This window comes from Ictalurus furcatus, chromosome 23 (assembly GCF_023375685.1).
Source record: "Ictalurus furcatus strain D&B chromosome 23, Billie_1.0, whole genome shotgun sequence".
In the NCBI taxonomy this organism is placed as follows: Eukaryota; Metazoa; Chordata; class Actinopteri; order Siluriformes; family Ictaluridae; genus Ictalurus; species Ictalurus furcatus.
This window is the reverse complement of record NC_071277.1, coordinates 18,301,922-18,325,751: the sequence shown is the minus strand read 5'-3', so window position 1 is coordinate 18,325,751 and position 23,830 is coordinate 18,301,922. Positions and strand designations below refer to the sequence as shown.

The 23,830-nt window shown below is 40.9% G+C and overlaps 1 protein-coding gene across 3 annotated transcripts in view; it reads right to left on the bottom strand.

Annotated features, from left to right (window-relative positions):
* LOC128600047 (raftlin) overlaps nucleotides 1–23,830 on the bottom strand; it is a 77,379-nt gene that overhangs the window by 8,134 nt on the left and 45,415 nt on the right. Inside the window, exons 4-8 of one of the 3 annotated variants that reach the window (XM_053612189.1) lie at nucleotides 21,941–22,049; nucleotides 18,040–18,283; nucleotides 17,786–17,932; nucleotides 14,398–14,601; nucleotides 9,103–9,209 (exon numbers count right to left, since the gene is read on the bottom strand). In XM_053612189.1, coding sequence (XP_053468164.1) covers nucleotides 9,103–9,209; nucleotides 14,398–14,601; nucleotides 17,786–17,932; nucleotides 18,040–18,283; nucleotides 21,941–22,049 — 811 coding nt within the window. The remainder of the gene's footprint in view (nucleotides 1–9,102; nucleotides 9,210–14,397; nucleotides 14,602–17,785; nucleotides 17,933–18,039; nucleotides 18,284–21,940; nucleotides 22,050–23,830) is intronic. The other 2 variants (XM_053612190.1, XM_053612191.1) reach the window with 2 other exon arrangements.

Sequence of the window (23,830 nt, the reverse complement as noted above, 5' to 3'; positions counted from 1 at the left end):
GTCAGAATCAAAATCGGAAATGAAGAGAGACACCGAATCAGAGTCGGAATCAATTGTATGATTCAGAGTCAGACTGGGAGTCAAATTCAGGCTCAGAGTCAGCGTCGGACTTACAACAAACAGACTTACAGTCTGGATGGGGATCAAAGCTGGAGTCAGAATCCAAATCCGAGTCAGATTGAGGGTCAAATACAGAAAAATCAGAGTCAGGTTCGTCTTCAGTATCAAAGTCACAGTCAGACTAATAATCAGAATCAGAGTAAGATTCAGAATCAGTATCAAAGTCAGAGTAATAATCAGAATAAACACAATAGTCAGACATCAGAATAATAGTCGGAATCAGAGTCAGACTTGGAATAAGAGTAAAAGATTCAGAATCGGAGAAACAGTCAGAATTGGAGTCAAAATCAGAGTCAGAATGGAAATCAAAGGAATAGAATAATGGTCATAATCAGGGTCAGATTTATAAAAATCAGATTCAGAATTCGAATCAAATTCAGATTAGAATCAAGTCGAAATTAGATTCGGACTGTGAATCAGAATTGCAATTAGAGGCAGAATCAATCTAAGAAACAAAATCAGAATCCGATTTAGAGTCCAGTTCAAACATGTGACTCAGAATGAGTACTAGAGTCCGGCTTAGGATCAGGCTCAGAGCCAGGCTCAGGATCAGATTCCGATTCAGAGTCAAACAGAATCCAGATAGCACAAGTTTGCTTCCCATACAGAAATAATTAGGTCACAATTATTGAGAAAAGTAAAACAACACCAATGATTCCTCTGTTGTTGACGAACTGAACCTTTTTTGTAATTATCAATACATATATATGTACATATAATATAATATGATATATATACACACACACACACTTATATATGTGTATATGTGTATGTGTGTATATATATATATATATATATATATATATATATATATATATATATATATACATACACATATACACATATATAAGTGTGTATATATATATATATATATATGTATGTATATGTATATATGTATGTATATGTATATATGTATGTATATGTATATGTATGTATATATGAAGTGTTTGTGTGTGTGTGTATGTGTATATGTGTCGTAGATTGAACTGTGTAGTAAGGATTCTTACAGTATGTGCTCATTTCACAGAACACACACACACACACACACACACACACACACACACACACACACACTTGATTACTTCTCCATGGATAATCCATTTCCATTTCAGGCGGTCATATTTCATAGGAATAAATTGCAAAATCCAGATAATTAAAAGCATTTGTGATGGTAATGAAATTCACCTCAATCCTGGTCTATGATTAATGATTTTAAATAAAACTATCTGGGTTTTAAGCTCCTCTGAAGTTTATTATAAAAGACTTTGAATTCCAAATAAGCCTGAAATAAAAGGATTGATTATCCTCCGGGTTTATAAGGACAGATGTTAAAGTTAATGCTAATTAGAGAGGAAATACTAGATGTAAGTTTTTAAAATAAATTCGTGTCTCAGGATTCACCAAATAAGGGTTGTTTTTGTGAAAGTGTGTGGTTTTAGTGAGCTCGCTGCTGCACTCGTCTTGATAACAGACAAGTCAACAAGTCACTGTGGTTTAACTGCAGCTGTCCTCAAAGGAAACCATGTCGCGTGTCAATCCGGCATTCGTTCGCACGTAGACACACCACACACTCAGACCTAACGCAAAGCACACACACACACACACACACACACACACACACACACACACACAGAGCTAAAGTTACAGCTTCACCTCCATGTGTTAACACTGGAGACTCCTTAAATAAACTTCTCCTTTCACCGTATCAAATATTACGTCCACCGCACAATTCCCTGTCTAAGCTGTCACTATAGAACGAGTTCATATGCTGCCTATTTGCTCAGTTATTACAGTCCACTAAGTGGAATGTTTTATGGTTCCTACAATAAGAGCGTAAAGTTTTAGGTTATATTTCGTGTAGGATGAAACAATGATTCATGAGTTTTTCATAACTGATCAAATGGGGCCACTCTTTAGGGAGCCACAGTTACATCGGTAGATTTGCCCTTTTGCCCAGACAGGAGTGTATTGCTGTATTGGACAGTGTGTGAAAACGCTGAGGCAGACTTCACAAGCTTAAACGCGGGTGTGTTTATTTACATTGGCCTGAGCAGCAGCAGCGGCTCCTGGAGGGACGGGAGATAAGGTGAGGATGTGTTTGTGTTGGAATTGGGCCTGGTGGTGCGTTTTGGGTTACACATCGGCACACATAAGCAGAAACCTTTAAAAAATAAAAAAAAAGAAAGAAAGAAATGATTTCTGTTGACTCAGCAGTATCTTACTCTCTAACCATGGCAGACTGAAGCCAAACCCAAACAACATTTAATATTCTGGGTCTTTTGAGGTCTCATATCTAAAACGACACATATTTCATTTTCCAAAACAACATAAGCACGATATTTAATACGTGTGCCTTCAGAACTGTAATGTATTTTGTGCATGATACTTTCTCATTTAGCATACAAAGCATCCCAGAAGAATGTAAACATTACATCTAGAAATGTTTAAAGGTTCTATGTAAAAACCCTAGAACAGAAGACTTCCCATTAGGAAATGTTCTGAGTAGAACTCATTTAGAAAGTTCATAAAGTAAATCATTCAATGAACCTTTCCTTCCTGTCCTCTTTCCTTCCTTCCTTCCTTCCTTCCATCCCTTCTTTCACAACATCATCACTCTCTCCCTTCCTTTACACCTTTTCTCCTTAATTCCTTCCTTCAATCTGTTCCTTCCTCAACTCCTTCCTTCTTCTGTCTTCCTTTCCTTCCATTACTCCCTTCCCTTACCTCCTTCTCCTTTCCATCCTTCCTTCCTTCCTTGCCTGCTTTACTTTCTTCCTTCCTCATTTCCTGCTTCCTCAATCTGTGTGGGGGAATGCTTAAAGGTCCTGAGTAAAAGCCTTCAACAGAAGACTTTAGTAAATAATTCAAAGAACCTTTCCTTCCTTCCTTCCTTTACTCTCTTCCTTCCTTCCTTCCTTCCTTCCTTTACTCTCTTCCATCCTTCCTTCCTTTACTCTCTTCCTTCCTTCCTTCCTTTACTCTCTTCCTTCCTTCCTTCCTTTACTCTCTTCCTTCCTTCCTTCCTTCTTTCATTTACTCTCTTCCTTCCTTCCCTCCTTTACTCTCTTCCTTCCTTCCTTCCTTCTTTCATTTACTCTCTTCCTTCCTTCCTTCCTTTACTCTCTTCCTTCCTTAATTCGTTTACTCTCTTCCTTCCTTCCTTCCTTCCTTCCTTTACTCTCTTCCTTCCTTAATTCGTTTACTCTCTTCCTTCCTTCCTTCCTTCCTTCCTTTACTCTCTTCCTTCCTTCCTTCCTTCCTTCCTTTACTCTCTTCCTTCCTTTACTCTCTTCCTTCCTTCCTTTCTTCTTTCCTTTACTCTCTTCCTTCCTTCCTTCCTTCCTTCTTTCCTTTACTCTCTTCCTTCCTTCCTTCCTTCCTTCCTTCCTTCCTTTACTCTCTTCCTTCCTTCCTTCCTTCCTTCTTTCCTTTACTCTCTTCCTTCCTTCCTTCCTTCCTTCCTTCCTTCCTTCCTTTACTCTCTTCCTTCCTTCCTTCCTTCCTTCTTTCCTTTACTCTCTTCCTTCCTTCCTTCCTTCCTTCCTTCCTTCCTTCCTTTACTCTCTTCCTTCCTTCCTTCCTTCCTTCCTTCCTTGCTTTACAGTAAACTTCCCTTTAGGTAATGTTTTAATAAAAACTCATTTAGAAAGTTATAACTGTAAATCTTCCTTCCTTCTTTCACTCCCTCCCTTCCTTCCTCTCTTCCTTCCTTCCTTCTTTCCTTCACTCCCTTTCTCTTACCTTCATCCCTAATCTTTTCATTTCTCCATAAATTTTCATGCAATAATTGTAACCTTTTACAGAGTCTTTATCTTCTTCCTTCCAGAATTGCATATCTATGCTCTTATTTTAACCCCCCCCCCCCTTTTTTTTGTGCCTCTGGGGGAATGCTTAAATATCTTATGTAGAACCACACTGACTGTTTCCATACCAGAACGGGTTCTAAGTAGAGCCATTTCAGTAAGCAAATTTGTTTTATTATTTACTGTGATTTATTGCTTTTTTTTTTTTTTTTTGCTATTGTAACCTCAAAAATCTATTTGATGTTTGTTTGACGTTTACTTTGAATAGATTCAGCGAACTATTAGAAGAAGCGCCATTATTATTAATGCTGTCCAAGGTCAAGTTTATTTGCCCCTTGTGGTCAGGCATATTGGACTTTAATTCACACATAACAAAAACAGAAAGTAACGGTAGACAGTAAATATACACACCGTGTTTTCCTTCCTGAACTCAACCGAGCATATCTTTATTATAAAAGAATCTGGGTTCTGTTTCATGTCCAAATATTTTGTTCTGCACTTACATCTTTTCTGCGGAAACTGGGACACCGTGTACATACAAACATCGGTGCTTTTGATTCTCGTTACAACCACATCAGGAAGGAAAATACAGACTTCTCCAGTTTAACTCGGGTTTAACTCTACAGTATTCTCATTCGAAACTGAAGATGTTTAATACTGTCAGGTGAAGTAACCTCTGATTCCAGTTACGCCCGTTCGTTTCTTAATTTAGTTATATTTCCATCCTTCAAGTCCAGCTATATCCATATGGATTCATGCAAGTGAAAATTGTCCCTTTGAAAACACTGCTGCATGTTTTTCTCACCTCTGCAGGAGTTGTGCAGGAAAGCACTGCCAAAGGACACATTTTAATGATCTTTCTGCTTTTCTGATATCACACTGCTCCGACGCCTACGTCGACCTTCAGACTTTCTTGCTTATGCTGTAGGAAGTGGTGCAAATTAGACACTTCATACTGGACTATGTTTATGATCTGGCCTTTAATGACTCTTTATGAGAAGCCTTATTGGCATCCTGATGTCACAGCATTAGGCCCAATCTAACCGTATATCTAATCTGATTTCTGATATGACTGATATCACATCACCTGCTAAAAAACAACAACAAAAAAAAACACGTGCTTTCACTGGCTGACAAAATATTAATTTCCCTTTTCAAACAGTGCCACGTCTTGCCAAGATACATAGAACAATAAATAGAACATAGATGAAGATATTGCTGAATATATTCATGATTGTAGCTCAGCGCCAACTCTATCCAATGCCTGATGAAAGCTAATTGGTTGATAATGGCCTTGATTTTTAAGTAATCAGGTCGTCATCAAAAATCCACGTACAGATGAGCACAAAGATGCAATACACCAAATTTCAGCCCAATCGGCCTTATAATTCCTGAGAAACAGCTATCTGAACTGAACTCCACCCCCTAAACTTATGTACTGTAAATGACAACATCTCTGCATAGTGATGCATGGTGCTCGGTTTTGCTTTAAGAGTATAACAATGGCTCTGCGGCAGTTCTGGGTTTTTTTTATCTCACAACCTTCCACGTCCTCTACACTTAAACAATAAAGGTTAAACAATAAAGACAATTTGTCATAGCCTTCTTTGATCATATTTACCAAAGGTGCAAATATTAGTGGAAGGCACTGCATATGTAGTGACCCATAGACATAAATCTGTGCAATAAACGACTCGTTAAAACACCTACGATGAATGCCCAGCAAGTCATGCTGAAGAATCAAGAGAACCGCAGGAAACATTAACCAAGCATTAGATCTCGCCATAAAAATGCAAGTCATTTGAAAAGATATGAATTCAGCCCGTTTTTTCGGAGAGATTGAATTTTCAAAACGTAGCCCTGGGCAAACGGCGCATTTTTGAGTAGTCGGTGCATTTTATCCAAACATATCTCCAGGCTCTGTTCCTGCTGTGTTTATTAGTGGAACGTTCTGGATACAGGGTACATACATATTGTCATTTTGTGTGATAAACGCTGCAATATCTGCAAAAAAGAGGATCGGAGCTGTAAGTGGTAATTACACTCTAAAAACAGAACCATCCGTTCAACACCTCTTCAAGTTTCTGTAGCTGTAAAATGTCAGGCTGACACATGCAAGAATTCCCATCGCACTTTCAGCACAGAGCTCTACCAACGATCACTACTTTCAGTCGACTGTTTTTTTTTTTTTAAGGAAAGTAGTTTGGGTCTTCAGACAGATTTGAAAATCACCAAGTGCATTTTCAAAAACGCTGCTTCTGAGACAGTGGACATCTGGGGTCTAATGAAATGCTATGAAGATGGTTCCCTTTTCAGTGGCTTCAAACTAATAACTACGCTGCCAAGGAGTAAATCTTCAAGGATTAGTCCTTGCGGGAATTGTAAACGGGAAAAACGTTGGCCGTGCACTGATAAGACTGGGTCTTCATTGCATTATATGTCCAAGGTTGCCTTGCCTATTGATTTTCTTCAAGGAGCAAGAATAGAGTGTGCGCTCAATTTGAATTGTGTTGTACACGACACGGCTCACTTTTACACCGTGCGATGCCGAACACTCTTGTGTTTCCAGTGGTTCTCTCATTACTGAAAATTGCTTCATCAAGGGCATTGGGTGACATTTGAAATGGAAAAAAAGAAGACATCGAAACAGGAAATGTACTTATTTAAAGTGTGTCAGTATGTGTGCTCCTTCGTCCCATTACACGTCACCCGTTGGAACGATTCATGCTGCTAATCTGGGAACAATCAACATGAGAATCCTGGCATCCTGCAAAGGTCCTGGTCACGAAATCATATCAGGAAGGATAGAAATATCAACGTAATATCAATCGTGTTGTTTTTCTGCCGTTAGCTAGCGAGCGACACAGGTCACGGCACAATGCATAGCGGTTGAGAAGTGTGTGAAAGATCAAGACAGATCGAGTGAATAAGAAAGGCGGGGAGAGCCAGAGGCTGGAGAATCTCAAAACTCGATTACTGTGATAGCATCAGTATACACAACGATTCTGACAACACGCCCACACACACATATTAGTGCATCACAAACCGATCCGAGTGTGACCGCTTTGGAATGAGTCGATGGAGACCCGGCACAACAGCTCATGTGAACAAAACATATCTGGGGCTCAAATCCTAGCAACATTAATGCCACTCAAACAGGTGGAGTTGACCAGAAATCCCATTTACCTTCACCTCACTATTTATCCTTCATTTCTTTTCGAAGGGAAGCGGTTTAGGCCCTCGAGTACATTCGAGCCGATCATATTTCCGAACGAAAATATCTGCATGCTTGGAGCGAAGGCGCTGCAAGGCACAGGACGTCACGGTTGACATAGGCAGATCCAAGTCAAAACAGTCAGGCGGAGGTAAACTCCCCGCTTTGTACCACGTTCACGTTCGAGCCTCTAGCACCATCACTCAAGATGTAAGGAAGACATGCATCAAGACTTTTCTCTGTCCTGGACCCAGATGGTGGGAAAGAACTTCCCCTGGCTGTCTTTAAATGAAGACTAAATACACTACCACTTTAAAAAGCATTTAAATGAGCACTAAAAATAACCCCAAAAACCCCTCGAATTGTATTGCTTTTGTTGCTGTACCAAATCGTTGCATTTACATCATTCTACCAAGGTTTTAACTTGATACCATTCTTAGACTCTGACCTATTTGTACTAGCCTGAGGTTATGTTTTTGACTACAAAGACAAGGCCAAGACCAAGACGAGCAACAGCAGTATAAACATTAAAAAACAAAGCAACAAAGACACAATACATCCAAGCAGGTATATAAACCGAGACACAGGTGTGACAAACCAGACACAACAATATAACTCATAAGGGAATGCAGGTGCTAATTACAGTCAGGAGTCGAGATCAGCTCTTATATTTTTGCCAAGTGGGCGAGCCCAGAAGAGAAATTTTCACTCACTGACTCCAATCTAATCTCCAATGTGCAAACGTGCATGCGAGGGATTCATACAAACACTCAGCAATGAGGTACAACTAAAATGCTGGGCAAACCCACTGATAAGTAGAAACATTGAAATTCCTCCGATAATTCCTCCACCCATACTAGAACAAATTCCTTAAAGGTATACCAAATGTACAACCCTACGATAGAAGGTTTGCTCATCAGAAATGGCTCCAAATGGGAACCCAGAGAACTGTTGGAGAACCGGTGGTGCAGTAGGTAGTGTTAAATATTGAAGTATTAAATATTTTCATACGGAGCCACAAGACTGGAATACACACTTGCCGCACGGTCATTTTAATCAAAAATCACCTAAATTATTTCCAGCACCTTTTAGCAAATCTTCTATTTACAACCCCAAGTCCAAAAAAGTTGGGACGCTGTGTAAAATGTAAATAAAATCAGAATGCAATGATTTGAAAAATCTCATAAACCCATATGTGATTCACATTAGAACATAGAAAACATATCACAGAGAGTATCTTAGACAGGCAGAGTCTTTCAGAAGAAAAGATGGGAAGGTCACTGGAAGCCATCTTTACTCGTACCTCTCTAAGATACTCTTTTTATACCCAATCACGTTACTGACCAGTTGCCAATTAACCTCCAGCTGTTTCTTTTGAGTAGCACTTACTTTTCCAGCCGTTTCTTGCCCTCGTCCCAACTTTTTTGAGACGTGCTGCGGCCATGAAATTCAAAATTACCCTTTTTTTTTTTTTTTTTTTAACAATGATTTACTCACTATTAAACATTTGATATGTTTTCTACGTTCTATTGTGAATAACATACGGCTTTATGAGATTTTCAAATCATTGCATTCTGTTTTTATTGACATTCATTACACTTTACACAGCGTCCCAACTTTTTTTGGAATTGGGGTCGTATATGTAAAACAAGCTTTCCATGCGAACATATATATATATATATATAAATATTTTGCATGCTTTTGTATTTCAGCTTGCTTTTTTTTCCCCCTTCTTTCCTGTATTGCATGAAAAAACTCGTGGATCCAGTCCACAATATGTTTATGGTCTACGTCCAAATGGGCAGTGTGGGAGTGAATTCAACTCTGTGAAATGTTAACCATGCAGTTGAGTAAACTTACTGTCACCTCTTGGATAATTACTACCATAAAAAGGCATCTTGTTTTCCTGAACATGTTCCTCTGTACGTATATGGCAGTATGGAACACCCGAAAGTGCTGACTCACGTTAATGATGGTCCACTGTTCGACCACGATGGCGTCGTAGTTCGTACTTGCAACGGAGTCTCCCTCTTGGAAAATAAACACGCTGTCGATGACCTTAGGCAGCTGATCTGCAGGGGAAAAGAAGTGGAAGTTAAAGATGGGAATCTAACAGCACGGGTCCAACCGGAGGAGTTTAATCTAACAGGAAACAGAGAGTAGACAGTAATGATGTGCTGGACGGATAAAGAGAGATAAAAAAGAAGGCGAGAGGTAATAAAGATCTGCAGCGAGAAGAAAGACACCTCGGGGTACAATTTCAACTGTTCATCCATAGTGAAACTAGCTTTTAACTAATGAAAGGCAGCTCTAATTAATAGCTGGCCCTCTTGATATGAACCACGACTATTGGAACACGTTCAGGATAAAATAAAGAAGCCGCAAGAGGCTCGTTTTTGAATTTTGAAGTTTGGCATCTGAGATGGCCCCTGCTGTCCCTGCGCTTGGCCCTGATTGAGATACATTACCATGAGTGTACTGTTAATAAGCTCTGCAGGAGGCGATATACATGCACCGGAGAGTCTGGTGTTATTTTGGGTCGAGTGTTGTCTCCTGCTTTCTCATCTCAGTTCCTCCATCTTCGCTCTAATACTGTTTGTGTCTGCTTGCCAAGCCTCTTCAGATTTCATTAGTGAAGCTCAGGAAGGCGGGGTAGGGGGGGGTGGAAAAATGGCTAGACTCAGGAGAGATAGAGGAAGAAAGATATGGGGGGGACAATGGGAGGAAAAACCTATTTAAAGCTTGATTCACTCGACTGAAGACATCTCGGTGCCCTTTTCAAACAGCGGCTACCGTTCCGACCACCGTACGTCAGCTGTAATTGGAACAGTCCACTTGCAAGACCATTTTGATAGTCTCTAGACCATGAGCATCTGCATAATTATCATTTGACATGTCAAGAGATGCTGATAGAGATCGGCAAGGAAAGAGAAAAAGTCCATTTGACCAGTCCATTGCTATGCCAATTGGTCATGACTACCTGATTTGAGTTCTCCTTTACCCACAAACCCCTGATCGTTGCACATGGATCTTGTTCTATAAATACTGCATATGACTGATTTACATATAGATGGCATTGTGATGTATCGTGTAGCCGCCTCACAGCTCCAGCGTCCCTGGTTCGATCCTGAGCTTCACATGTTCTCCATTTGACTGTGTGGTTCTACAGTTCCCTCACACCTTCCAAAAACATGCCAGGAAGTGGACTGAACATGTTAAATCACCGGTAGTTGTGAAAGAGTCCCATTCAGACTGTATTCCTGCCCCACGCCCAGTTTCCCAAGATAGGCTTGGACTCTGACCAGGATAAAGTGGTCCTGCTCCCGGTCCTGTTATACTTGTTCTTTATTCAACTGTTTCTTATCTGCTTTCTAGTCGAGTCCGTTTTGGACGGGACTAGTTTTCCAGGGGGACATTAGAGAAATTCGTGTTTCACAGGCATACTTTGCGATTTTAGTTTTAAGTCTGTGCCCTTCTCAAAAAACCTCTGTGAAAAATTCCAGAGCGAATCACCTACTGTTTCTCGGCTAACTCATCGATCCTCGGAGAAATCTACTCCCGTCCGAATGCGAATGTCTGTGATTGACCATAATATTTTTTCACAACGCTCTTCCTTTTGTGTTTTGGCCAACGTGCACTACCGTAGAAGTTCTTACTAACACACATGTTTTCTGTTTGCTACGTGCAATCCAGCAGATGTTTTCGCTACACAACAAAGAAATAAGAATAATAAAATAATCAACAAGAAGAGCCAAATCACGTACTCTGGTAAGCCTGGCCACTGTAACATCAGTGTCATATGACCATACGCAATGTACGCATCCAGAGCACGTGATCCTCTGCAATGCCCAGATGTACAAAACATCTGGGCACTCCAACCTCTGTAATAAACATGGAGATGTTAGTCCCATCTGAATCCGTACATGGAATCACAGACGTCAGGTGATAAGAATTGTAACTCAAACTTCCCGTCCGAATAGGATTTAGTATTATTCGCCCGTCTGTGTTTCGACTCTTAGGGCTCTGTTTATTTTAATGAACCTAAGCGTTCATTAAGGTCGTCGGTCTAGGTTAATTAAGCCCTTATATGCGTTCTTTAAAAACGATTAAGCTGTTGGGCATGGATTTGCCATGGACTCAGTATGACTTTTGGAAATGCTTGAATAACATCTCTGACTCATGTATATTTTAAAAAGCACTCGCGTTAGTAATACACCAGGATTAAATATGACACGTTCATCTAGGAAGCTTGGGTTGCCGGGCAGATTTTTAAGAAGGTCAGCATTCACGTTTTATGCAGGATTAATGTCGATTACGAGTGTACTACGCACTCGCGCTTGAAGGGGTTGAATACCAGACGTTGCGGTGAGTGTAGGTGTGCACATGTTTGTGCATCTGCCTCTCATCTCTCAGGAAATTTAGCCTCATTCAGACGTGTTCCTTTGTGTGTCCCCCGAATAAAAGAAAGTCAGCTGAGGTGTCTTCGAAAATTCCTTTCAGAGCAGTATAACGCCTTATTGGAAATTCATACGCAAAATACCCCTGCCTCGCTCGGCGTCTGAATATAGAAGGTGCGGCATGAATAGTTATGCATATGAATGTGTCACAGCTGCGGATACTAATCCGTTTCTGACGAGGGTGAGGAGGGGAGGTTAGAAGGAACAGACGAAAGGAACCTTTTAGTCCACATTGTCCTTGTCTTTTTGAGTCACCATGGAGCAGGAGTCGTTCAGCAGGGGGGTTCACGTGGCTTTCCTGATGAGTCTGATGCCGGATGAAATTTTCACCTGGCACTGAATCGACAGATTCAACAAATGGCTGACCTCACCATGGTCTAAATCATGAACGCAGCTGCATATCTGCTTTGAAGTGTGTGGGTGTAGCAGTTTAACAAACATCTTTCTTATCATGCCATCGATTAGACCTTGTGATAAAATGCAGCGCTTAAGCCTAACAGCTTCGTTGTTGAGCGACTGATAGATATTAGATTTTAGCTCTCCATCTAATATCCTGTCAAAAAGGGAAGAGTAAATACGGCTTCCTGTAGTTTGAAATGGATGAACCTCAGCAGCAGAGCAAACCGACAGACCAACAATAACAACAACAACAACAACAACAACATCAATACCCACTATGCTCCAGAGAAATCCATCAGGAGTTCCTAATCCGTGGCCAAACTCATCCCAAAGCCGCCTGTGTAAACAGATTAGAAGAGATATACTATACTTCCTTAGTCTTCTTCTGTCGAAATTGGCTGTAGGTTGTGCCTACCCAGAATCCTCTGGGTTCCTGAGTTCCTGTCACATTCTCACATCATATCTGAAGAAGATCCAGGGTGGGAATTTAGAGGTGTGTGTGTGTGTGTGTGATAATTCAAAGCACTCAGGGTAGAGTTTCCCTTAATAGGAAATTACAGAGCCGATTAAAAAGATGAGCTCATTTCGCAAAGATCCGAGCCGTGTGGTTTGATAATGCGTACGCTTTTGCCTTCTGCAATTAGACGCTGATAAATAAAGTACACACTCTGCTAGCTCTGCGATAGCACACTGTTATACAGGTCGGCAGGACTCTTCGAACACCTCCTCCCTTGCCCGCTGCGCTTGACTCCGGCACAAACGTGTCCTTTATCACCAATTAGAGCGATTATCTTCAAGTATTTCAACCTCAAACATTTCAGCTTCTGCTAGGAGACATTTTATTCCATTTACGTTTGCACTTTTATCCAAAAGCCATTTATAAGGAAAGCGGAATTCCGTTTAATCTGTCTTCTGTCCTGACTTTCCTGTGTTGGAAAACTTAAAGTTTCAGCTTTACCTACCTCTGACTGTTGGGGACACCGGAGACCCCTTCCATAAATGTAAAAGAAACATCTCCTCACAGAAAACTCCACAGTATGAACAATTACCTGTTTATTATTTAAAAGGCGTCCTCCATAGAAGTGCACAGGGTGGCTTAGTGGTTAGCACGTTCGCCTCACACCTACAGGATTCCCACCGTGGCCCTGTGTGTGTGGAGTTTGCATATTCTCCCCGTGCTGCGGGGGTTTCCTCCGGGTACTCCGGTTTCCTCCCCCAGTCCAAAGACATGCATGGTAGGCTGATTGGCGTGTCCAAAGTATCCGTAGTGTATGAATGGGTGTGTGAGTGTGTGTGTGAGTGTGCCCTGCGATGGATTGGCACCCTGTCCAGGGTGTACCCCGCCTTGTACCCGATGCCCCCTGGGATAGGCTCCAGGTTTCCCCGTGACCCTGAAGGAAGGATAAGCGGTATAGAAGATGGATGGATGGAAGTATAGGCCTGTAAATCTGTCTCAGAGCTGCGGTTATAGAAAATGAATAAACACCTTCTGACCAATCAGAATAGAGAATTCAACAATGTTGCGGTATAATAAAATATAACAAGACTTGGTTCAGGAATACCGGATGAATGTCTTAAGGCAAAGAAACAAAAGGTTTTCCCAGTGTGAAAACAGGAAGTGAATTAATTTGGTGGTCAAGCTAATGATGCCCATTCTTCTCTCCAAATTAGCCGCTCTGCCAAGGGAACATGAATTTGAAGGTGGTTAACGTCGTTCTGTTACAACAAAAAGCCTCGTAATATTCCAAATGATGACAAACGTCTCCAACCACACGAAGTCGTTCTTCATCTCTATGACCTTAAGGAGTCTTAAATCTCTAGGGTGTTCCTTTAAAGTGAAAACGAGTCGAATAACACTCGTCGTTTCTGATTGCCTATTCAGAAGGCGTCGCGGGGGACGCACTTCCTGCACTCGGGTGTGCGAAGTCTCAATAGGCGCCACAACCAAATGCTTAATTATTTAGATGGAAAATAAAGCAGAGCTCGCTAATTCGATCTGGTTAATTGTAACGTTCAAAAACCACCGATCCATTCATCTGGAGGAGATGAATTAATGGATCTGGGGGTTTTTTTTTATTTATTTATTTATTTTTTAATCACTCTCAAAGTCAGAATAGAATTGAACACCTGAAAAGAGAAGATATTTAAAAATAAGGTTGAAGATGAAAGATTTGTTCGTTGAGTTGAGGCTGGATTTAGAAGGTAATGCTGTGTAATTTTTTTTTTTCACACACCATCTTCCTGGTGTATTTTCACACCCCTACTTGCTACTCGTGTACTTTTCTTCATCTGCGCAGTGTGCTTTGTGTGGCCATTTCCATTAACAGATCAATAGAGTACAGTAAGCAAGTGTATACGTGCGTACGTGTCTCCCTATGATGCAGTAATGATCGAGCGTCCTCACCGTCGTCTTTGCCCAGACTGAAGTAGCCGTCGACCAGCGAGGCTCCGTTGTTGAAGTGCTGCGTCATGTGGTCCAGCCATTGGGCCTCGATGGCGTGACTACCCTCATCACCAGGCTGCACCCGCAGAGGCACCTTCACTGTGTAGTACTTTAGCGGCTTCTGACGCCCACCCGGGTAGTTAAACAAGCCGAAAAGTTCGGCACCTGGCGATGGAACGGGAATGCAGTGAGTAGAGAGTGATGAAATGAATTAGGTAGAAAGAAGAGTTAAGTAAATGAAGTAAAGTACACATGCTTAAACAACAGACGTAATAGTACGTCGTTGCTTCCCAGCTTCGCTTCAATTCAAGTATTTTAGTTGTAGCTACATTAAAGCTAGTTGTGTATTCCATAACATAGAGCAAGAGCTTGATGCTTGCTAGCTTTAGCATCAACAAATGTCTCTGCAACTAGTAACCAGATCTACTGCAGTTCGTGGCTAATCAGTTATCTCCTAAGCAGCAGTTGCCTCCTGTGCTAAGGTCTGCTCTTGAGATGCAGTTCGGCAGTTAATTTATCAGATTAGAAAGAAAGCAAGGGAACGCAGGGTAACTAATTAGCTAAATCAGATAACCCGGTACACAGCTCAAATAAGGACACAAAGTCCCCAGCTGACCGTCTGCTTCTTCTCAATATGATTTGGCGTTTTCTGTGTGCTGAATTAGCTTTTACATCTGAAATATAGAAGCACAAAGTGCATCTAATGGATTAAAATAGGGTATGATGAATTTGTTTGTGTGCTTCGATCCAGCCGCGCTCGACCTCTCCCCCTCACATTTTTCAGATCTATATTGGAACTAATGGATATTTGACCGAAAGGATAAATAGAGATGCACTTTTGCTCTGGCGGCCGCCCCTCGGACCGCTAGCGACCGCGTCCGAGCCATTTACTGTCTCTCTGAGGACTGTGCAAAGCAAATGTGAGCACAGGATGTTTCCCACCCACGCACACACACACACACACACACACACACACACAGAAATCATCAGGCCTTACTCGCTGTGGTTCTCCGTCAAATTCAGTTTGAAGGATGAATCATCTCTTCAGCGCTGGATGAGCGTTATGACAGGAAGTCAGAGAATTCACAGCTCAGTCACAGTCCTCATCCCACGACCAGCTGTGCATATATCAGAACCCCGAATGCAACGACACTCGCAAATGACGGCATAAAAATGCTCCTGGAACTTTCCGATTAACTTTCGACATCAGTCAGATTCGTATTCATCTTACAGCTCAAAAGAAGCTACAAGCTACGTGTGACTTTACCTGCGTTGCTAATAATGCTGCCTTTGTGTCTAACCTCGTACGACTGTTCACATTTAACACATGAAGCAATTCACTCACTGATTTGTACAGTCTGGTTAACTATGTCGGAACCCCACATAGTTGCTCCATAGATAACTCACTACCTAACTATCTATCTTGCTTGCTAGCTTAAATACGCAGACGACAAGTAATTCAATTGTACAATGTACAGTTGGAGCTTTAAACCTTCTTTGTAGCTAAATACCACTCTAGCATTTTTTTTCTTGCTAGCTAACTATAACTTTCTGACACGCAGACTATTATAATATTAGCATGAGCCTATCCTGGAAATACTGGCTGTGAGGTGGGAATACACCCTGGGATGGGAGACTAGTTCATCACAGGGCACCATACACACGCATTCACACGTTCATTCACACACTCATTCACACCTAGGGGCAATTGAACATATCCGATCCACTTACTGGTAGGTTTTTGTGAGGTGAGCGGAAACCAGAGAACCCAGCGGAAACACACATGGCCACGGGAAGAACATGTGAAATTCCATAAAGACAGTAACCCGAGCTCAGGATTGAACCGTTCATATTCCCCCGAATTATTTCCAAATGAAATGAAATCGTGCTAAATCATAAGTTTGGCTCGTGAAGTCTACAGTCATGTTGAGAATGTAAGAGCTCCTCCAACAAGTCGCACTTATTTTACTCAGAATTCGTTGAAGATATTCAGAGAATGCCATGTATCCTGAGGGACCTGGTGAGGGGAAGTGAATGTGGGACTGTTTAAACAGTTTTGGACCACAGCGCCGGTCAAGTGCAAAGGTTTTGCTGTAAACAAGAAAACGAGCACATGAACGCAATTATAGTCCATCACGTTTGTCGGCATGTCTTCAGGACCATGCCTGGGTCACTACTCTCTTTGGCATTTCAACAACCCCTTTCCTAATCCTTTCTCTCTGAACTATTTCAGTCCACAGAAACACATTTCTACAATCCCTAAAATCTTGACCTCTGTCCTCCCAAAGGCTTAGATCCTTGGGAATGTTTGGATATGCATCTCCCCCCCGCCATATCAGAATATCAAATGAGCTTTGGATAAAACCTATCTGACTTGCGCTTTGTTTCTCATGTTCTCTTCACCTCCATTTCACATTAGTGACCTCATGAGCAAACATATGACTAAATACCAAACACGCACGCCATCACATTTCCTCCAGGCTCTGCAGCTAGTGGATTAGGCGGCCGGGGTCTGATGGTAGCCTTGGGATTTGTCTTCCTCCTCTTTATCCTCCTCTTCCTCCTCTTCCTCCAACTCGATCACTTCCTTGTCCAGATGGAGCACAAGCTCCGATCACCAGGCATCCCAGCATGCCTCGTTTCACACTACATGGCATACGGCATGAACAACGCCACGTTTTCTGATTCTCGCACAAACAGCAAGAGCGAGCGAAGCCATCTGGTTTTTCACAAAAACAGCCCAAACGAGGCTTGATCTAAAACCCCGTGCGTGTTTTTCAGAAATGCCGAGGCAAAGCTCTGCAAAGCTGTCGCACATCCGCCCGGCATGTTTAGGCGAGAGTGGAAAGTTTGAATGTTGGGAAAAGATCTAAATATTTGATGTTAGGTGGTAGAAACCTATCACTGTTCCCAAAACTGAACTTTAGTCAACTTTACACTTTAACTTTAAAAAAACAAATGACACAACTTTCTTTAGCTACTTAGATGTTGATCTACTTCCTGTTACACCCTCTTCTCTTGTTTATATCAGTAATCACTGGAGACACATACATCTACAGTGCCTTGCATAAGTATTCGAGCAACATGAAAGCCATTATTCAAAAATGGAAAGAATATGGCCCAACCATGACACTGCCTAGAGTCTTCTGAAAGTCATTGATTGGGTAAAGAGGGGATTAATCAGAGAAGCAACCAAAAGGGACTTCGGGGTAATGCTGGAAGTGATGCTGCCACCACCATGCTTCACCACGAGGAGTTCAAGGATTTAACACTACACTAAAAAGAGGGGTGGCACTGGGAGATTCTTATGCTGAAAAGAGTACTGACTTCTCACAAATCATGTCCTCACCACATTTGCCTAGAGATGGTCTGCTAGGTTTTTCATTCCCCTCCTTGTCTTTGGCCTTGTTGTTGGGCGACGGTATGTCGTCCTGCTCTCCGTCACAACACTCCGATTTGGAAACAGTGGACGTCACGTCCGACAGAGCGTCTCCACCTGTAACAACGATAATCGCTAATGATTATTGTAACGTCTATCCAGCACCACCAATGCTCCCAAAATCCTCGAGAACGAGAGTTGCCAGAGAGTTGCAAAATCAGCACCTGTATCTCGAGAAGTTCTCGGCTCTTCCGTCTCTCCATCTGCAGCCCAGTCCTCGGTGCCGCTCTCCCCGTGATGACTCGGGCTCGCCGTGAGCTCAGAGCAGCGTAGAGAACTCGGACTGGAGTGTAAAGACAGGGACGCCTCTCCAAGGCCTCCTCGTGACGTGACGCGAAGGTGGAGGCCGGCTGGTTCCTGGATGAAGCCGGAAAACACGATGCCCTGGTCGGCTGCATCCTGAATCTGCTGGAAATGAAAACGGATGGAAATAAGCATGCTACAAGTCTGCTACAAGTGCAGTCACGGTAAAATGGATTAAATACCTCTTTAGCAAAGGCCGCAGAGTAGTGACGATTTCCAAATTAGATTTCAGGAAATGACATGAGTGTAGTCGTCATTAAAATGAAATGAAATGAAGTTAATTAAAACTGACTGAAAGCAGTAGGGACGGTTATACGTAATGCATAGAAATCTCTACTAATTGAGTCAGTGTCAGGTCAATAACAATAGCAATGCCATAATTCATAATAAAAACGAAGGAACTGCTGTACGAACAGGCTTTTTACAACTTATTTGTTAAAAGGATAAAGAAAACATTTGTTGCTTACCCATTACATTAGTGGGACCATATTAATAATTTATTATTACTATATTAATCGACATATTAGAATGAATGCTATGAATGCTGAACTGTCAATAAATGCACCCTTCCACAGCATACTACTGTCGCGTTAATAAGTTACGTAACACTATTAATATGTCAATTATTACCCGTAATAATACACTAGTTAACTATCAATGAAGCATTAGTACCTAATAAAAGATGATTTCTGGTTATTACAGTGCCAATAAGCTTATAAATAAATTTTCTACCAGATCAGAACTTTCAATAGAAAAAAAAAATGTATTATCACATTAATTAAACTAATAATAGCTAATAATAATAATAATAGAGCTAATTATGAAGCTAATTATCTCTAAATACAGATTGAGTGCAAAGACAATGCTTTGAACTTATTAATTAAGATCATGAGAAAAGCTACTTAATTATAATATATCTTTTTTTTTTTTTTTTTTTAATTCTCGTATTATTCATAATATTGTCATGCAATGGATATCACTATATTTTTTTTCATTTGATGCTTCTGTTAATATTTTTCCAACCCAGTAATTAGTTCCTCAGCTATAAATAAATAAATTAATTAATAAATAAGAGTATTTAATGGCACTTATGTTTATAAGGCATTAATATTTGTGTTAATAATTTATTAACGATTATTTATTACCAGCCTACGTTCCATTTGTGTAAGATTTTTTAAGACACACGAAAATGATAAATATGACCTTTTCATGAGAATTTATTAGCTGCGCTTATGACCTGGTTGCAAATCAGGTCATAACAACTTGTTTCTCTCATAACAACGTCTGTAATTGAATGAATTCGGTTTGCATAATGTTTATTACAGGGTTAATAATGAGGATTTTTACAGGTCATGTACTTACCGTTTTATCATTACTATTAATAATTAAATGTTATAGAAATGTTAGTACATAAACTGAACGTTGGAATAGAGTCATTTCATCTTTCATGGACATTTTATTTGATTTTTTAAGTTATGAACACTTTCAAGAATAACTTTTTTTTTTTTCACCTAATGAAAGGTTATAAACTTGATATAAATTGGAGTGCAAAAGTTTGTATACCCTAGCACAAAATGAAGAAGATAAAGAAATGAAATGCTTAATAGATTGACTTCATTATTGTAAATCAGAAAAAAGAAAGAAAAAGAAAGAAAAAATCATATTTGTAGGTTAAGATAAAAACTATGAAATAAAATAACTCCAATAAAAGTGTACAATGGATTTGGAAACAGGTTTCATACACCGGTAAATACTTAATAAATACTCGAGTAATTATTTATGAACTTGAGGTTCATGATTAAAAAGTAATATTTAATGTCAGGTTTTTTTTTTTGTATATGAGTTAGTACTTTTTTGTTCATCCAATAGTATATAAACAGTTTATAAGCAGGTTTGTATAATTAATAAATGACTGCCATGTCATCTATTAACATGGTGAGGTTATTATAAAGCATTAGCAACTAAACAGGTATCAGGTAGCTGTATTCAGTTTCTTATGGAGGCTTCATATGCTACATAGTAGTAACTATTGTTTAATGAATAGTTGATTAATGAATTAATTCTGGGTCATAAATGAGTGTTACAGTGAATGATACATTAGACCAACTTAATAACAAAAGAGCAGCATGCTGTAGATGATGACCGTTCCTTTTATTCACAGACATGTTCACAGCGTGACGTTTTCAGACCCGGAACAAAAAGCGTTTTTTTTTTTCTTTCTGTATTTTTTTTTTTTGACCTGCCCTTGACTTTTTCAGAGGATGCTCACGGAATAAAACAGCGGGACATCAAAAAGTCTAAATATAAAGTTGTAGCAAAAAAAAAGGGGGGGGGAAAGCGTATTAGAGGTCAAAGGATCTCACACACACACACACACACACACACACACACACACACACACACACACACACACATGGCAGATACAGATTAATGCACTATTACTATTCAACCCAAAACCCAATGCAAAAGAGTGTTGGGGTTCAGAGATGCTATTTCATTATCACAGGCAAGAAAATGGTCAAATAAATTCTCATGGCGAATAAATACGACGCATTTGCACTGTTCTGCCAGAGACTCGACTCGGCTAGTTACCGACCTCCACGATGATGACGTTAACGGCATGAAAGTTGAAGCTTTACAAGCTAATCAGTTTGAGCAGACTATACAGATAGGGAAGTGGACAGACTAACTTTTTTAGTCAGATGGGATAAATAAAAAAAAAAGCAGATCTGATTGTCTTAGGGTTGGAAAAAAAAATCGTTTCAGTTCTCTTTATTGTCAAAAGTGTCAAGCTTGAATAATAATCCACATTATTCCCAGCAATCACACTGTATCCGAAGCAATTATTTACAAACCGGGCCACCCTCGCTTGCTGGAATTGGCTTATTCAGTATTAACTACCCTGATTAGTATGGCTGAAGTCCAAGGCCTCGCTGTGCTCACTGCGTCCTGAAATCAGTCGCGTTCCAGCACCCCCAAACCACTAACCCCCCCCAACACACACACTTTGCCTTTGTCAGTTTGCATTTGGAAGCCAATATGCGACTTCTCATCAAATGAAATTGAATTGTTAGCTGTCAAGAAATGCTAATGACGCCATTCTCCATTCTGCTGCTTTAATAAAACCCAGCCTGAGGTCTCATGCGCTGATGGCGACAAAGTCACTCTGCCGACACACACCAGTTTATTCTGTCGAACATTAAGACCCACAGAACCATCGCGTCCCTTTCCAACCGCGTTGTTTAATGCATTACCGCACGTTTACGCCCGGGGTCCGTCATTATATTTCCAACAATACGGCAAATGAAATTGCACAGATAAGAAACCGTCGCTCTGTCGCTCGTCGGCTCTCGTAGTAATTCATTTGTCGTTGGAGAAAGGGCAGCGGAATCATTTCCTTTTTTTTTTCTCTCTCTCTCTCTCTCTCGACGCAGTCATTGAAGATTGATGTCGTGATGGTTCTTTGAGGAGTAATAACTCTCACAGATATGCATATCTCACAACCAAGTTCACAGAAACGCTGAACCGTACTGGGCCCTCTCGCGTTTTAATATCAATCCAATCACAGGATGAATGATGCCTGTGTGGATTCAGATTTCCGTCTTACTATCTTTCATATGAAGAGCTTGTGTTCCTGCTCATCACGTATGGATCGGACGCAAGGACAGGATGTGTGTGTGGATGTGTGTGTATATGTGGTACAGTTTGGCCAAAAATCAATCAATCAAACAAACAAACAAACAAACAAAAACAAGAAGTTACTTTTTTCACATATCCTTGGATGTGCTCCAGGGTCGGAATATGATCAGCAGACAAACACTCCTCCAGCTTCAGATGGTAAGGCTCGAACTCTGATGGACTTTTCTCCGAACTAGAAAGAAGGAAAGAAAGAAAGAAAGAAAGAAAGAAAGAGACATACGTGTTATAGCACAATGAAGTTGAATTCTGGCTTCTGATTGGCCAGAAGTTGTTGATCTGGCAGCAGTTCTGGCTGTAAAGCAAATCACAGGTCATGCACTCGTTCTAATATGTTATCGTTTCTATAGTAACAACTCACATCATTTTTGACTAATAATCAGCAGATTTTTCAGTGTTGTGTTGTTATTTAACAAAGAAATAACATGTATAATCATTGATATGATGCGGCTTTCTGTAAGGAGACATTTATTTAACATTTATGGAAGGAGTCTCCAGTGTCAGTAAGCTTTCTGGTGAGTAAGTCTTTACAGAGAGCGTTCTGGTTTGTCAGGTAACATCACAACCCATCCATCCATCCATCCATCCATCCATCCATTTTCCATACCGCTTATCCTACACAGAGTCACGGGGAACCTGGAGCCTATCCAGGGCCTATCAGGGTACAAGACGGGGGACACCGTGGAAGGGCTGCCAACCTATTGCAGGGCTCAACTGCACACACATTACGGACAATCTGGAAATGCCAATCAGCCTAAGGTGCATGTCTTTGGACTGGCGAGGAAACCGGAGTGCCCGGAGGAAACCTCCGAAGCACCGTGCACACAGGGAAGAGGCGCGATTCAAACCCTTACGCTGGAGGTGCGAGGCAAGTGTGCTAACCACTAAACCACCGTGCCCGCTGATGAGAAATATTATAACATTAACATTACAGGCTATAGAGTATAGAGATTATGCTATTTGATAATATATAGACAATAACATTACACACAATGTTATTTTAGGTCTGTTACGAAACAGACTCGATGCGGAAGCAAGTGCAGATTCGAGTATTTATTCACAACCAAAGTCAATATACGTGAAACGGGAAAACAAGGTCTAAACATGAGACGAGAAACGAGGTCTAAACATTAAACTAGAACAGAGGCATGAAACATGAAACTAGAACAGGACATGGAAACACTACCGCTCAGCATCTAGGTAGCTAACACATACATGGGGTCTATACATTTATTTCTCGAACTAAGGTCAAACACAAAACGAGAACAGGACATGGAAACTTAACCATATCGACATCGATACACTCCGTTACTGCTTTACCCATTAGCACATTTAATACTGCGCGAAGTGCGCAGCAACACGAGGGGTTTAAATAACAAATGTAATTGACCTTGAACGCTGACAGCTGGTAACAATTAATACACACCCTCGAAAAACAACCAATGACTAAACAAGGACGAGACAAAACAGAAACAGACGCACGTGTCCATTGTAAACAAAGTCTCCATAGTTCATACGCAAACCACGAGCGTGTGCTCGCTCTGTTTTGTGCCCATGCGCGCCCTCCGGCTCTCCGTGCACGTCGCCGCCGCAGCGCCATCTGCAGGCGAGATCGTGACAAGGTCCTACATTGTGATTTTTTTTTTTTTTACATTAAGTAAAGCTGTGACAAAAATCATTGCCAACATCAAAAATTGCATGTAAGTCACTCGAGTGATTCATTTGAATAACTCGCTGCGATTCGCTGGCACGGCAGCCAATCAACACGCAGTACAACCGACACTCACAGGCTACGTCCCAAAACCATATGCTATCGTAACGTTCCACATACCATTCAGCACTCTGCTGTGCGATTTGTCACGACGCTCACATTTCAGCTCAAAATGATGAGTGGAAGAACAGTAAGTCTGGAGAAAATAAGCATTCTTGCTACAAAGCAGCAAATAAATCCATCAT